Here is a 12,944-nt window from a genome sequence, read left to right on the forward strand (position 1 = left end):
TGCCCCCTGTTCAGGGTTGCAAAGATATACTTTCTTTTATTTAAATCTCATTTTGTCCAAGTTTAGAATACTGTTATGAATTTTCACCTCTCTAGACTTGAGTCAATCGGTAACCAACTCGGTATGATCGCAAAAGAACGCAAGTCATGACCTACCCGAGAGTTGCCTCTGGGGGTGCACGTGACTTTATTGCAATTCCGTGGCTCCGCATTGGGCGGGGAAAAAACAGCCCCACCAAGATTTTTGTGAAGCTTCGATTTTTGGAGGGGCAAAGTCAATATCCAGCGTCGAGACCACTTGACACCCCGGCCTGACTCATCGTACGAGCCTCGACAGGACTATACAACTTCTCGATACTCTCCAAAGACCCTCTTCGACCTTGTAGATCGACGAAAAGCACAATCTCAGCTTCCAACCCCTCACCATGGCGACCGCCACCATGACCGTGACTGCGGTCCACACCAAGAAGAAGCCCGACCTGGCACCAGAGAGCGAGCGCTTCCTGCGATGTTGCGCCGACGTCGCCAACGCCCTCATCGAAGACCATGAAGCCTCCAAGGCTGGTCGCACCACTCGCGACATCAACCTCAACTCTCTGCGCAACAAGCTAGCCAAGAAGCACAAGCTCATGAACATTCCGCCCTTGACCGCCATCATCGCCTCTATTCCCGAGCATTACAAGAAGTATATCCTGCCAAAGCTCATCGCGAAGCCTATTCGGACGTCTTCTGGAATTGCCGTCGTTGCTGTCATGTGCAAGCCTCATCGATGCCCTCATATCGCTTATACCGGCAACATCTGCGTCTACTGCCCTGGTGGGCCAGACTCCGATTTCGAATACAGTACACAGTCATATACTGGATACGAGCCGACTTCAATGCGAGCCATTCGTGCGCGATACGACCCCTTTGAGCAGGCGCGAGGACGAGTCGACCAGCTCAAGTCTCTTGGTCACTCTGTTGACAAGGTCGAATATATCATCATGGGAGGCACCTTTATGTCATTGCCCGAGTCATACCGAAATGAGTTTATTGCGCAGCTTCACAATGCGCTGAGCGGATACCAAACAACCAATGTGGATGAAGCTGTGGAGGCTGGCGAGATGAGCAACATCAAGTGTGTCGGTATTACAATTGAGACACGACCCGACTATTGTCTACAGCCTCACCTTTCCGATATGCTGCGATATGGCTGCACAAGATTGGAGGTTGGAGTTCAGTCGCTTTACGAAGATGTGGCACGAGACACAAACCGAGGACACACAGTAGCTGCTGTCGCAGAGACATTCTGCCTTGCCAAGGATGCTGGATACAAGGTCGTCAGCCACATGATGCCTGACTTGCCTAACGTGGGCATGGAGCGAGACATTGACCAATTCCGAGAGTATTTCGAGAACCCTGCCTTCAGAACGGACGGTCTCAAGATCTACCCGACCCTTGTCATCCGAGGCACAGGCCTTTACGAGTTGTGGCGGACGGGGCGGTACCAGAACTACACACCAAATGGCCTGATCGATCTGGTGGCTCGGATCTTGGCCTTGATCCCACCCTGGACGCGCATCTACCGAGTGCAGCGAGATATTCCCATGCCCCTGGTCACATCTGGAGTTGAGAACGGCAACTTGCGTGAGTTGGCTTTGGCTCGGATGAAGGACTTTGGCACGACTTGCCGAGATGTGCGGACGAGAGAGGTTGGTGTCAATGAGATCAAGAACAAGATTCGACCCAATCAGATTGAACTTGTTCGAAGAGACTATGTCGCCAATGGTGGCTGGGAGACCTTCCTTGCCTACGAGGACCCCAAACAGGATATCCTCGTTGCTCTACTACGGTTGCGAAAGTGCACAGAAAAGTACACTTACAGGGAGGAGCTCATCGGCCAACCCACCAGTATGGTCAGAGAGCTTCACGTCTACGGCACAGCCGTCCCCGTGCACGCCCGCGACCCCCGCAAGTTCCAGCACCAGGGTTTCGGTACACTACTTATGGAAGAGGCCGAGAGGATCGCACGGGAGGAGCACGGCAGCGACAAGATCAGCGTCATCTCTGGTGTCGGTGTGAGGAGTTACTACAAGAAGCTCGGATTCTGGCTTGATGGGCCTTATATGAGCAAGTGGTTGGATGGACGGGAGGGTCCTCAGTGATGGGACTTGGACTTGGGATAGGACTTATAAATACCTCGGGGCGGGGAAAAGCATGGGTTTATAGAATAGGCGCAATTGGGGATTGGTATCATGAGACATGGTCAATGAGAGTTATTTACTTGATGTTTTGGTGTTGTTTTCACTGACTCTTTGTTGTGAAGATTGTACACTTTTGCAAGACTTGGCACGGGCATTCCATACTGTTGCCTTGCATTTATCTTTTCAGTTCTACATGAACATGTGGCTTGCATCTCTTGACTCTCTCCTCAGCATCAAGTGACCATTTAGTGAGCGCGTGAGTGCCGAATGACGCCTCAGATCTAAGGATCTCGAACCTCAGATTAGCAAACCCGATTGGTCAATCTAGCTTAGTCATGCTTCAACGTCGCCGCGTTCCGGGTTACCTCTCAACGGCCTCAACTCGATCCCTCTCAAGCTTGGAAACCCCCCGCCGTCATGAAAGCCGCCCAACGCCATGAACATCGGCCGCCGCCATGACGTCCCGGACTCCCGAACCGGCGTCCTCCCCGTCATACCCCCCGAGGCCCTCCCGGACCGCGACCCCCGCAGCAACGCCGCCACAGCCGCCTCGGCAGCCGGTGTGCGTGCCCTGAGCGCCCAGGTCGTCGCCTTTTACTTTCGCGCTCCCGCAAAGGCGTTTTTCCGCACCAGGGTGGATTACCTCGCTTATGCGAGGACTATTCACCAAGCCAGGACGAAGCGGCTCATGAAGGCTGTTATGAGTGATGCTAATGCTTCGCCGCTTACTGTGTTTTTGAAGAGGAGTTGGTTGTTGTTGAGAAGTACGACGCCGGGTGTGTTGACTTCGGCTATTAGTCAACAGGGATGGGGGATTATTCCTCATCAGATTTTACCGCCTCTTATTGCGAATGTTGGTGTTGGTGCTGTGTTGTATACGAGTTACCTGCAAATCCTAGGACGTCTACACGAAGAGAGTGGCCAAGCGAGAAAGAGGGTGTATCCTCCACCGCAACCAGTGCACACCTTTACAGCAGGTCTACTCGCGGGTGGTTTACAGAGCGTTGTCGCAGCTCCGCTGGATGCCCTCCAGGCAAGGTACGACCACCGTGATATGATGCCCAACGACGGCAGTGGCAAGCCTCGGAGTATGTGGACGTTTGGCTCTGAGAAGCTGCGTGAAATTGGTCTGAGGGGAATATTTGCTGGATGGGGACTTTCCCTCGCAAAGGACAGTCTAGGGAGCGCCATCTTCTTCAGTATATTCGAGTACGTCAAGGCGCAGGGTTATTATCGCTTTGTAACCTGGTACTATGGTGGTCTTGCGGAGGACATTGTCGACGTGCTCGCCATGAAGCGGCCAACTCACCAACACAAAAACGAGGGCATCACACTCATCCGACCTCATTATACGATCGAGCCAATGTTTCTCCTCATGGCCGGCATCAGCGCCTCCTTCTCCCAACAAGTCCTCCTCCACCCCCTGACACACTTCCAAGTCAAGCACTGGGACCACCTCGAAGACCTCGACGCAAAAGCCGCCAAGCTGCGCGCCTCGGCAGTAGCAAACCCCGACAAACCACGTCGGCACTGGAGGATGCTTCGAGCCTATTACCACGCGTATCAAGAGTCTCTCGCGGTCTGCACAGCCGAGGCGAAGAGCGAAGGTCTAAGCCTGACAAAGTGGCTGTACCGAGGATTCTGGTGGAACGCGATCCGGCAGGTGCCGAGCACGAGTGCGGGATTGATCATCTTTGAGCTGATTCGGCGCAAGTATGGATTTGGACAGGAGGAGGTGAGGATCACCAAGGATGGGTACGATATTCTTCTCCACTGAGCGTGTGGTCTTGGCGTTGGGTATTTTGATGGTAGACCCGTCTCCCCTTTGTTGTAGAGTGATGGATAATCGCATAGAAATGGTACATGGTTTGAGAGCTTGTTTCTTGTGTTCAGCGGTGTTCTTGACATGTGTTTATGGTGGCGTATGGGTCTGGTGAGACGGCAGATGACAAAGGAGCGACAGGATTAATGAGCTCCTCTAACGAGACACGCTTTCAGCTAGCCAACAACACATCACATATCACGTCAAGATGAGCCCATTCAGTCAAAAAACGCAAAGTAATCCCGCTCCCCCGGGGTCCTTAAATGTAGACCTGCAACTCCGTGCTATCATCATACAAGCGTCGTCAAACAAGAAGAGAAGGAAAAGAAAAGAAGAAGTAAGAAAAGAAACCGAACCTGAACCCGAAAGAGAAGGAAGCATAAAGAACGAACAAGAGGTAAAGAAAAGAAAAGTGAAAATAAACAAAGCTCGCACATCCTGCTGTCCATCCTGCCCCTTAATGTTGTTACATGCGAATAGGTTGATCCAGTAAGAGAGTATGTCCATGCCAGCAACGGCACTGCCACCAGTCCAGATGTTTCCGTCAACAACCCACTTCTTGTCTTGTCGTTGGCTCACTCAACATTGGGATACGTCTGCTTCATCACATAGAACGCCAAGTTGCTGATGGTGACATTCCCCTTTGGTCTTGGCCATACGTCCTGATAGCACCCACCATCAACCTTGAAGGGGCGGAAGCGCAGCGGGGAAACGTTGGAACCAACCATCAGTGAAGTTGGAGTCATCCCCATTCATCTGGCGCAAGAAAGTAGTTACCTCTCTCCGATTGCGGCTAATCTGCGCTAGGAAACGCGGGTTAGAGTAGTCCTCGCCCTCTTGCGGAAGACAAAGTGCGACTCCTTGTACTCCCAGCTCGTACAAGTTCATCCATTCGAGTCCCCGGAGGAGCCGATTCGCTTGCTCCTCGTCGAGATTGAGCCTGGCGCAGATGGAGATTCCTCGGGTATTCACCACAGCCCAGTGGAATTCATTGACTGGTGTCCAGGTGTCTTTCCATTGGCGAAGGAGTGCTCTGGACTCAGTGAGATCAATAATGCCCCTGCTATGGAGGCCCAGAAGGTGGCACGATCGCTGGCCTCTCTCCTCTTCCCAGTTGAGGCGAAGTGCTTCGTGAAACATTGCTGTTTCGACGAGTTGTCCTGAGGCGTCTTTGGGGGGTTGACCAGGGGTGTTGGCCTCCAAATTTCTCATCAGAACTCGTCGGACGATCCCGGTAACGCATCGTCTGGGTAAGGCCTCAGGCTCGGTCAAGTCGTCTTCTCCGACGGGTTGGCCAACCTGAGCATTGGCTTCGTTCCAAAGCCGGTCCATAAGCAACCAAGAGGTTTCGGGGTCCGTCATGTAACAGTACGCAGTTGCTAATTGTCGGACCTTATCCGCGAGTTCTAGGAACTCGCGGAACTTGTCCCAGTTGCCGAATACATCGGTGAAATAGTGAGCAATGTTCCAAGCATTGGTTAGCTTGAGCCGGTTCGGCAGCAAGCTAGTTGCGAAGGAATCGCCAGCTGGTCGCTGGGTCTGGAAGGGAATCCTGACCAAGTTAAATGTGGTCATCGCGAGATCCATCAGTTCCAGCGGGACGTATTCTTCGATAACCGTCCCAAAGGTATCGTAGTTACCCGCCTCCCAATCCCTCTTGACGTGCTCCACCTTGTCTGCGATCAACGCAGATCTAGGACTATTTTCTCGCATTGCATCGATGAGATTGACATGTTCTTCCTCAGCTTCTCAAGGGGCACCGGAAGCCGTGAAAGAAGTCATCTTTGTAATGCGAAATGATGTAGAGTAGGGATTGCGTCTGGGGGGAATGCTCTTTGGTTCGAAAGATTTGGCAAATGTCTGATGCACTGGTAGGCTTAGTGGTTAGTATTAAGGTCTAAGTATCGCGAGGAAAGAAGTATTTACCAAGTCGTATAAGGCTGTAATAAAGCTGGGAAGAATCCAGCTGCCTATTGGGAGAAGTAATGGAAGATACGGTATCGCTTGGAAGACGGCGGCGAAGACTTCTTAATCTCGAAGAGTGAACTCGTGGGACCAGTGGAAAGATGTTTCGTCCGAGATCTTCTTAGCGATGAAAGAAGGATGTCTCAAACAGAAAAACGCGCTGCGGAGAGAGAGGGCAGAAAGCAAGAGAGGACCCGTAGGCCAAGGTAGAAGTAGGAAGCGACGTTGATCGAAGGCCTGCGAATTCCAAGAAGGAGTAATGTTAGAAGTGATGAAGAGAGGAGAGAGAAGCTCCACGAGGAAGCATGGGGTATTTGTACCTTGAAAAGCCAACGATGGCCTGGTTCTACGACGAACGAATGTGTCGATGAATGGGAATAATGAACCAACAGGATAAGCTTTTGTTGTGCTGTAGAAAAAGAAGCTTTCGCGATACTGGTTTGTGTGTGTGGAAAAGAAGAAGAGTAGACTGCGACCTCCGTTGTTTTCTTAGGCAACGCGGTAAACGTGTGGACCTACCAGCGTTTGAATCGGTGCTAAAAGAGGTAGATAGACTGGTATTGTTGACCTACAAACGACTCTTGTTCTGCCGGCATGAATAAACTTGGGAGGTGCATCTGAATGACCGCGTTCACGTCTGTTCACGCACGTGGACAATGACTCCAAACGAACCGGACACTGGCACCGTTGGTCTGTCACTGCAAGTTTTATCTATGGGCTAGGTAGTGTGCCGTTGGGCACGAGTGGCAGCGCAGTGGCAAGACCTGGCGATACGTTAGAAGTGCCTCAGGAGGTCTTTGATGGGAAACTTTTGGCTTTTTGAGATGCGCCTGACATCTCTAATAAACATATTGACATTTTACGCACTCCCCAAAGCGTACTTTTTATCATAAACCCTCGGCCGAAACTCTTCGATAGACTCTATTTGACATAGCTCCGATGGGGTGGATTCCCAGAGAACTTACGCTGTTAGAAAAGACCCCCTAAGAAGATCGCAAATGCCCTTATGCCTGTTTAAATCAAGGAACACGAGGTCGGTCTCTGCGATTCTCAGGTGAGGAGCTTCATGATAGCGCTGTTTGGACTGCCGAGGTTGTCGTGGATGGGCTCGGACGGTTCTTCGGAACTTACTTCCAGGCATCGACACATCCACGATAATGGACAAGGCCGAGACGACGATGATAGCGGCGAAGAGCCCTTTGAGATGCGCTTCGAAAATGAAAACACCCAGGGACCTCTCATTAAGTCGTAGCACCCGCCTTCTGTGACCCCCCTTTGACACTGAGATGACTATGTACGGGGATGTTCTGCAGATGGCGTAACAGGCTCGATGGAAACAAGGTATAGAAGAGAAACATCTCATCAGAGATTGAGTTCCTTCATCTAAATTAGTCTGGCCTCTTTCCTGAGCATCATGAGACTCATAACTAATCCGCCTGATTGAGGCGGTCAGGGGAAGCACCTCAATTCCATCAACAAGATCGTCCACAACATCTCCGCCTCTTCAGCCGAAGACTCAAACGTCAATTACTCTTAGACCAGATATAGAAGTACCATGAGGCGAAAGCATCTTGAAAGTTATGTTCAAACTTTGGAATAGGGGCTGGGGAGGTGATGCAGGCGGCCTCGTGTCGCAAACTTTGGTGATGGCTTCACGAGCTACGAACAAAACGCCAACAAAACTTCGAGTATAAGGTAGCGCAAGCGTAATGTGAACTGAGAGGAGACCTTAAAGGACACTAGACCATCTGCTCGCTTCAAGACCACGATGAGACTCACTGGAGACTTCTCCTTATACGACCGCCCCAAGACCACGCCAACACCACTGACATCCATCACACGCAAGGCATCGCCTCAAACCCAAATGAATTGGCAAACATCCTCGAGCAGTCACAACGCAGGGCTACAATCACAAAGTGGCAGCAAGACCCAGTTTGAAGTCGCAAAAGAGCATGATGAATCAATTCCTACAGTTCCTCCCAACTCGCTTCCCCCAAACCGCTTCCTCTATCTCCGCTGCATATACATTCCATCGGATACATCGCCATGCATCAATACCCCCGTCCCGTCCACCGCCCCAAGAACCGTGCAAGATCCTTAAAACTCCGTGTGTTGTTTCGCAAAACCAAAAACACTACATCCAGATGGTATGGGCATCAACTGTCCGGACGAGTCCGAGCAATTTTGGCCTTGGTGAGCTTTTGGGCGCTACCGGCTCGGCTGCTAGCCTCGTGGTCCGCTGGAGCCGCCTCCAAAATCGGGTTCTCGGTCCGGCAGGTGCTTCTTCTCCTTGCGCCCCTTGATCACAAATTCGGACATGATCTGGATGTGATCCGCCGGGAAGTGCCAGTTGGGGAACGCAGGCACTCGCTTAAGATATTCGGGGTCAGGGGGTCCGAGAAGGTCCACCACCTCGAGTGTGTTGGTCGAATACCAGATATAGTCAATCACGTCAGCAAAGCCTGGCGTGTAGTTGGTGAACGGCATCTCATCAGCCGTGTGCTTGGTGTGGGCGTAGGCGTCTCGGAGGCTGAAGGGATGCTCGATACCGTCTCGTGTGAAGCTTCCGTACTGGAAGTTGCTCAACTCGAGATGATCCGGAGGTACTCGGCCCATGGACATCAACTCGTACACCGAAGAGTCTTCAGTCGAGTTGAAATCACCACAAACCAAAAGAGGTATCTCTGTGTTGACCCGGTACTCTTGGCTGGGGCCCGGTTCGATTTGGGGCGTGGGAACCTCATCGTCCGTTGGCAGAACAATCATCTTCTTGTCCTTCACCGCTGGCCACCTAGCATACTTCTCGGCGAGCTTGGTAACGTGCTCCATCAGGATACCCGTCTGGATAACCTTGACATCGGCCAACGCAGAGTCCCAGGTGAGATGGACGTTGACCAAGATGATGCGCGCTCCTGTCAGCCGTGACTCAAAGAAGCAGATGACGGCAATGTTGTCCTTGGGCATCACACGGTTGAAGACGTCGTGCTGGTTCTTCATGTCGGGTCGGTTGATAGCAATAGTAGCAAACTCGATCAACTGCTTATCCAGCAGGATAAACTTGCTCTGCTTGTAAAAGACGGCACATCCATCCACAGACTGGGCATCCTTTTCTGACATGGTCTTTGCTCGGGACTTGGGCCAGTGAACACCCTTGTAGTCCATTTGCGCCAGGTCGGGGCTGAGATCCTCCTTGAACGCATCCGTGGAGACCTCCTGAAGAGCAAGAAAGTCTGCGTCGCGGATTCGAAGCTCCTCCAAGATACAGTCCTTGCGATACTCCCAGTTGAGGGCACCCGTGGGGGTGTAGCCGTATGTCTGTGGAGTCGCGTACTTGTCGCAGAGAATGTTCCATGAGAAAACCTTGATCTTTTCCAAGTTGGGTGACACGTCTTCCTGGATGACGATGGGCTTGCGGTGTGCAGGAGCCAGGGGAACTGTTTGCGTTCAGCATAAACTCTGTTGTCAAGATATGTATGTATAAACTTACTCGGAGCGCCTTCTCTCAGTGCATTGACCAGGCTCTTTGTTCCCTTCTCCATAATCTCCTGCTTCACGTCATGTTCCAGGGGGTTTCCTTCGATGCCCAGCATCTCAAGAAGGTGGAGCGATCCCAGTTCAAAAGGCAATGTCTGGATATTGTTGTTGAATAGCAGCAGCTGCTTCAGGTAGGTACACATTCCGACTTCAGGGGGGATCTCTGAAATCTGGTTAAAGGAGGCGTCAAGATGGCGTAACTGGCGTAGCTCTCCAATGGCATTGGGAAGTCGAGTGAGCTTGTTTGAAGCAATGTATAGCTCGTTCAGGAACTGATACCTGAACAGCTCTGGTGCCAAGTTTCGCAGACCCTGGCCGCTCATGTCCATATTATGCCAATCCTGGCGCCGGGTCTCCTTCTCCACAGGCGCGGGACGCCGTCGGTCAACACTATCGTTCTCGCTATCCGCCTGGGCGCGCAAGGTGGTGGGTGGAGGGCCGCCAATGCCTCTGTTTTCCGACGCCTTGAGCCTAGCATAGTAGTGCGGTTGTTGTTGATCGGTCATGGCAGCATGCGCTCGCTCAGCCTCCTTGTGCATCCTCAATTGCTCCTGCCACATCTCGTTCGGGGGTGCTTGTCCTCGCCCTGTTGCCGAATGGCCATTCTGGAGAGCGTTCGTATTGAAAGGACTCGAGTTTGAGAGTACGCCGGAGGCGAAGCTCGAGTGGTGGCTCAATCCATTGGCGTTGGGCATGCCATGGTCATGCTGAAGCCCCTGGTGGTGTTGGGTCTGAGAAGGGTGTTGATGTTGAGAGTGTTGGAAGTTGTACAGCAGGTTGGGCATGCCTCGCCCGGCGCCATTGATCCGGGCATGTTGACCTTGCCCGGAGTGTTGGGTAAACATCCCGGCAGGGGTATGTCAGTCTGATGGTTGGTTATAGATTTGGGGGTGGTTTTGATAACTGCGCCGGCGAGCAGCACGGCAGCAGGTGGCGCTTTTCGGCAGTCTTTATCGATGGTGGGGGGTGTATCAAGCGACTAGACCAGCTCATCGGCCGTCGAGTGAGCGCGAAGGGATGGGTTGGTGCGATTTGCGATCGTAGTGGCGCGGGGGACTCGACAAGTGTGGAGTGACTCGACACCTCACCCAAGATTCAAAAGGAGAGATGGCAATAGTAGCTCGCGTTTGCGCATGGGCCCGTCGGGTCAGCCGCTCTGCGTATGCAGTTTCGTGGTGAAGAATAGAATTCCGGCTCGAATGTCGATTCGTCGCAGGTCAAGAGCTCATCGAAAGGTCGTGTCGCAGCAGTTTCCGGGGAAGGCTGGGGTGTTTTGGCGTTTATCCAGCAGCTTAGAATGAGCCACAGACGTTGGAGCGACGTTGCTTTCGGGGTCAAGAGGAGGATCGCGAGGAGTATGCGAGGGTCAAGAAATGCAGCTACAAAGACATGTCAGTCAAAGCTTGAGGCAAAGGTCATCATGGGAGGGGATCCAAGCTTTTGCGACACGTGGAGGTGTCCTCAGCTCTTCAGGGACCACACACAGAAAAGAGCGAACGCAGCAATGCGAAATATTCACTGAAAGGTCAACTGATACTTGGACAGAAGAGTAGTGGGCGATATCAAGGGAGCATCCGGGTCGTGACTGTGATGCTGGTGGCACTGCGACGACGGACGAGTGCCAGAGCGAGCGATATGGAATCACGTGCAACTGCTCCGCATCTCGATGGCTCGTGCGGCTGAGAGGTCACGTGCAGCCTTATTGGCCTTGAAGGGCGAATTCAGTAGGGCAACAACAACCACAACTCGCCTAGCATTGACGGAAAACACAGAAACATGAATAGAAATTGCTTCACCTTGGAGAATCGCAAGTTTCCGGCTTTTTTCTCGCATTCAAGAGATGGTTGCGCATCGTGATCCAAGTTCGCATTCTTCGAATTCACACAACTCTTCCGCCCAGCCTGCAGCTACAACAACCAACTCCGTACAAGCATTGCGGGTGCGGGACTGACTAGGATTCTCGCAGCATCTCAAGCGTCTATCTCGATGGCATCGACAGGGACAGAAACAACGCACAGGCCTCGTCACTCCCACAACATTCCATGAGGACGGTACGGAAACATGGATTTGAACTCCTAGAGCTAGTCCAGCGCTGCAAGAAGACCGTCGGATAGGAACTGGGATTCCGCAACCACAACAGTGACGCAATGAGCTCAACTCCTCAGCGAAAGCGATGGCGCCTTCAGCTCCCGGCGGAAGCGTTTCGATCAAGCTTGTTTATTGGCGTTTTGCCGACGTGATTTGATCCACTAGGATCAGCCGCACCCATTTCGGGGCCTTCTTCGAATGAGGTCTGGCCGACAAGCTAGGCCAAGCATTGCCCGAGTCAGGCGTTTCCAGCTAGCGACTGCATTTGATATTCGGTCAATGCCATTCACATCGCAATCACGGTCCTCCCGACGGTACTTCCGAGAAATTGGAACTTGCCAAACATCGCGAAAAGCAGCATGGGATTGATCGCAAAAGTCCGGAATGAAGAGTTCCATTACTGACGTCCTAAGCATGCACGAGTCCGGATTGCTGGGCCTCTTAGGCAACAACAAACCCGAGTGGTACTGGGGGTGACACCTCTAACTAATCTGCCGAAAATAGCACCGTTCTCCAGGAAAAGTGGTGCAACCAGTGGTACGAGGACCGTGAGTCTATGTGTACCGTTCCGTGCTTGCTTTCAGACAACTCGAGTTCTCCTGAATACGGTCCGTGAGAAGAGGCTGTTTGAGACTCGAAGCGCGGTTGCAAATAGAAGCCTCGGTGTCTCGGCTAGCAATCATTGAGACGACCCGCCATGGAGAAGAGATGCATTCGATCACCCATCGTGCAGGTCACTGGGACACTCGGACAAGGCTAATCCTAGCAGCAATGCCAAAGTCGCATCACCATGTCCGTTGCAGATTGCGCCGGTTGCGGTTCAAGTTGCAGGACGGATCCTTTGGCATGGATATTTCAACCGCCATTGAAGACGCTGACGGGCTTCACGAGCCACGACCCCTCTTGGGCCAACCAAACAGGCCTCGGAACGCCCTGGCGCCAGGCTGAGGTTGATAATTCGATACGCGTCAAGAGCACATCAGCGACCCGGATGATGGGCGGGAAAAGGGCCTCTCATGTGCGGGGGAGAGCCAACGGACGGCCGCTCCTCCACACCCCAGAACCCAGACTCGCTCCGCAGTCGAATGGGAATCTGGCTCTGCAGGGCTAATGACAGCCGAATTGTCCGTCCGTCCTGGGAAAAAGCATCGCCCCGGGAGAAGCAGGCGAGTAGAGGAGGGGAGGGGAGGATGTGTGTCCCTTCTGATCTCGTCGGGTTCCGTATATAGAATGTGACTGCTGCCGCCGCCCTCTGCCGCGACCTGAAACTCTACAGTTGGCTTGCCATCCGCTCCGCCGTGTGCAAACGCAAACGCAAACCGCGCCAAACTCTATCACCCGCGACAGTGACTC

The 12,944-nt window shown here is 52.6% G+C and overlaps 4 protein-coding genes across 4 annotated transcripts; 2 read left to right on the plus strand and 2 right to left on the minus strand.

The window, feature by feature from the left end:
• Nucleotides 1-439: 439 nt before the first annotated feature.
• HAG2103 (histone acetyltransferase) lies at nucleotides 440-2,143 on the plus strand (the record flags this gene model as incomplete). Its single annotated transcript, XM_003047596.1, has 1 exon — nucleotides 440-2,143. The coding sequence occupies one exon, from the start codon at nucleotides 440-442 to the stop codon at nucleotides 2,141-2,143; it is 1,704 nt and encodes a 567-aa protein (XP_003047642.1).
• A 445-nt stretch (nucleotides 2,144-2,588) lies between these two features.
• On the plus strand, nucleotides 2,589-3,959 carry NECHADRAFT_105545 (uncharacterized protein; the record flags this gene model as incomplete). The annotated part of the gene is made up of 2 exons (XM_003047597.1): nucleotides 2,589-2,642; nucleotides 2,688-3,959. The coding sequence occupies exons 1-2, from the start codon at nucleotides 2,619-2,621 to the stop codon at nucleotides 3,957-3,959; spliced, it is 1,296 nt and encodes a 431-aa protein (XP_003047643.1). The 5' UTR covers nucleotides 2,589-2,618.
• A 723-nt stretch (nucleotides 3,960-4,682) lies between these two features.
• NECHADRAFT_86008 (uncharacterized protein) lies at nucleotides 4,683-5,717 on the minus strand (the record flags this gene model as incomplete). Its single annotated transcript, XM_003047771.1, has 1 exon — nucleotides 4,683-5,717. One exon carries the CDS (start codon nucleotides 5,715-5,717, stop codon nucleotides 4,683-4,685), a length of 1,035 nt encoding a protein of 344 aa, XP_003047817.1.
• Nucleotides 5,718-7,670: 1,953 nt separating this feature from the next.
• NECHADRAFT_101930 (uncharacterized protein) lies at nucleotides 7,671-11,071 on the minus strand. The gene is made up of 3 exons (XM_003047772.1): nucleotides 10,988-11,071; nucleotides 9,457-10,882; nucleotides 7,671-9,403 (listed from the first exon to the last, which is right to left on the minus strand). Exons 2-3 carry the CDS (start codon nucleotides 10,346-10,348, stop codon nucleotides 8,193-8,195), a joined length of 2,103 nt encoding a protein of 700 aa, XP_003047818.1. The 5' UTR covers nucleotides 10,349-10,882; nucleotides 10,988-11,071; the 3' UTR covers nucleotides 7,671-8,192.
• Between the last annotated feature and the right edge of the window lie 1,873 nt (nucleotides 11,072-12,944).

This window comes from Fusarium vanettenii (genome assembly GCF_000151355.1).
Source record: "Fusarium vanettenii 77-13-4 chromosome 10 genomic scaffold NECHAsca_14_chr10_3_0, whole genome shotgun sequence".
Lineage (NCBI taxonomy): Eukaryota > Fungi > Ascomycota > Sordariomycetes > Hypocreales > Nectriaceae > Fusarium > Fusarium vanettenii.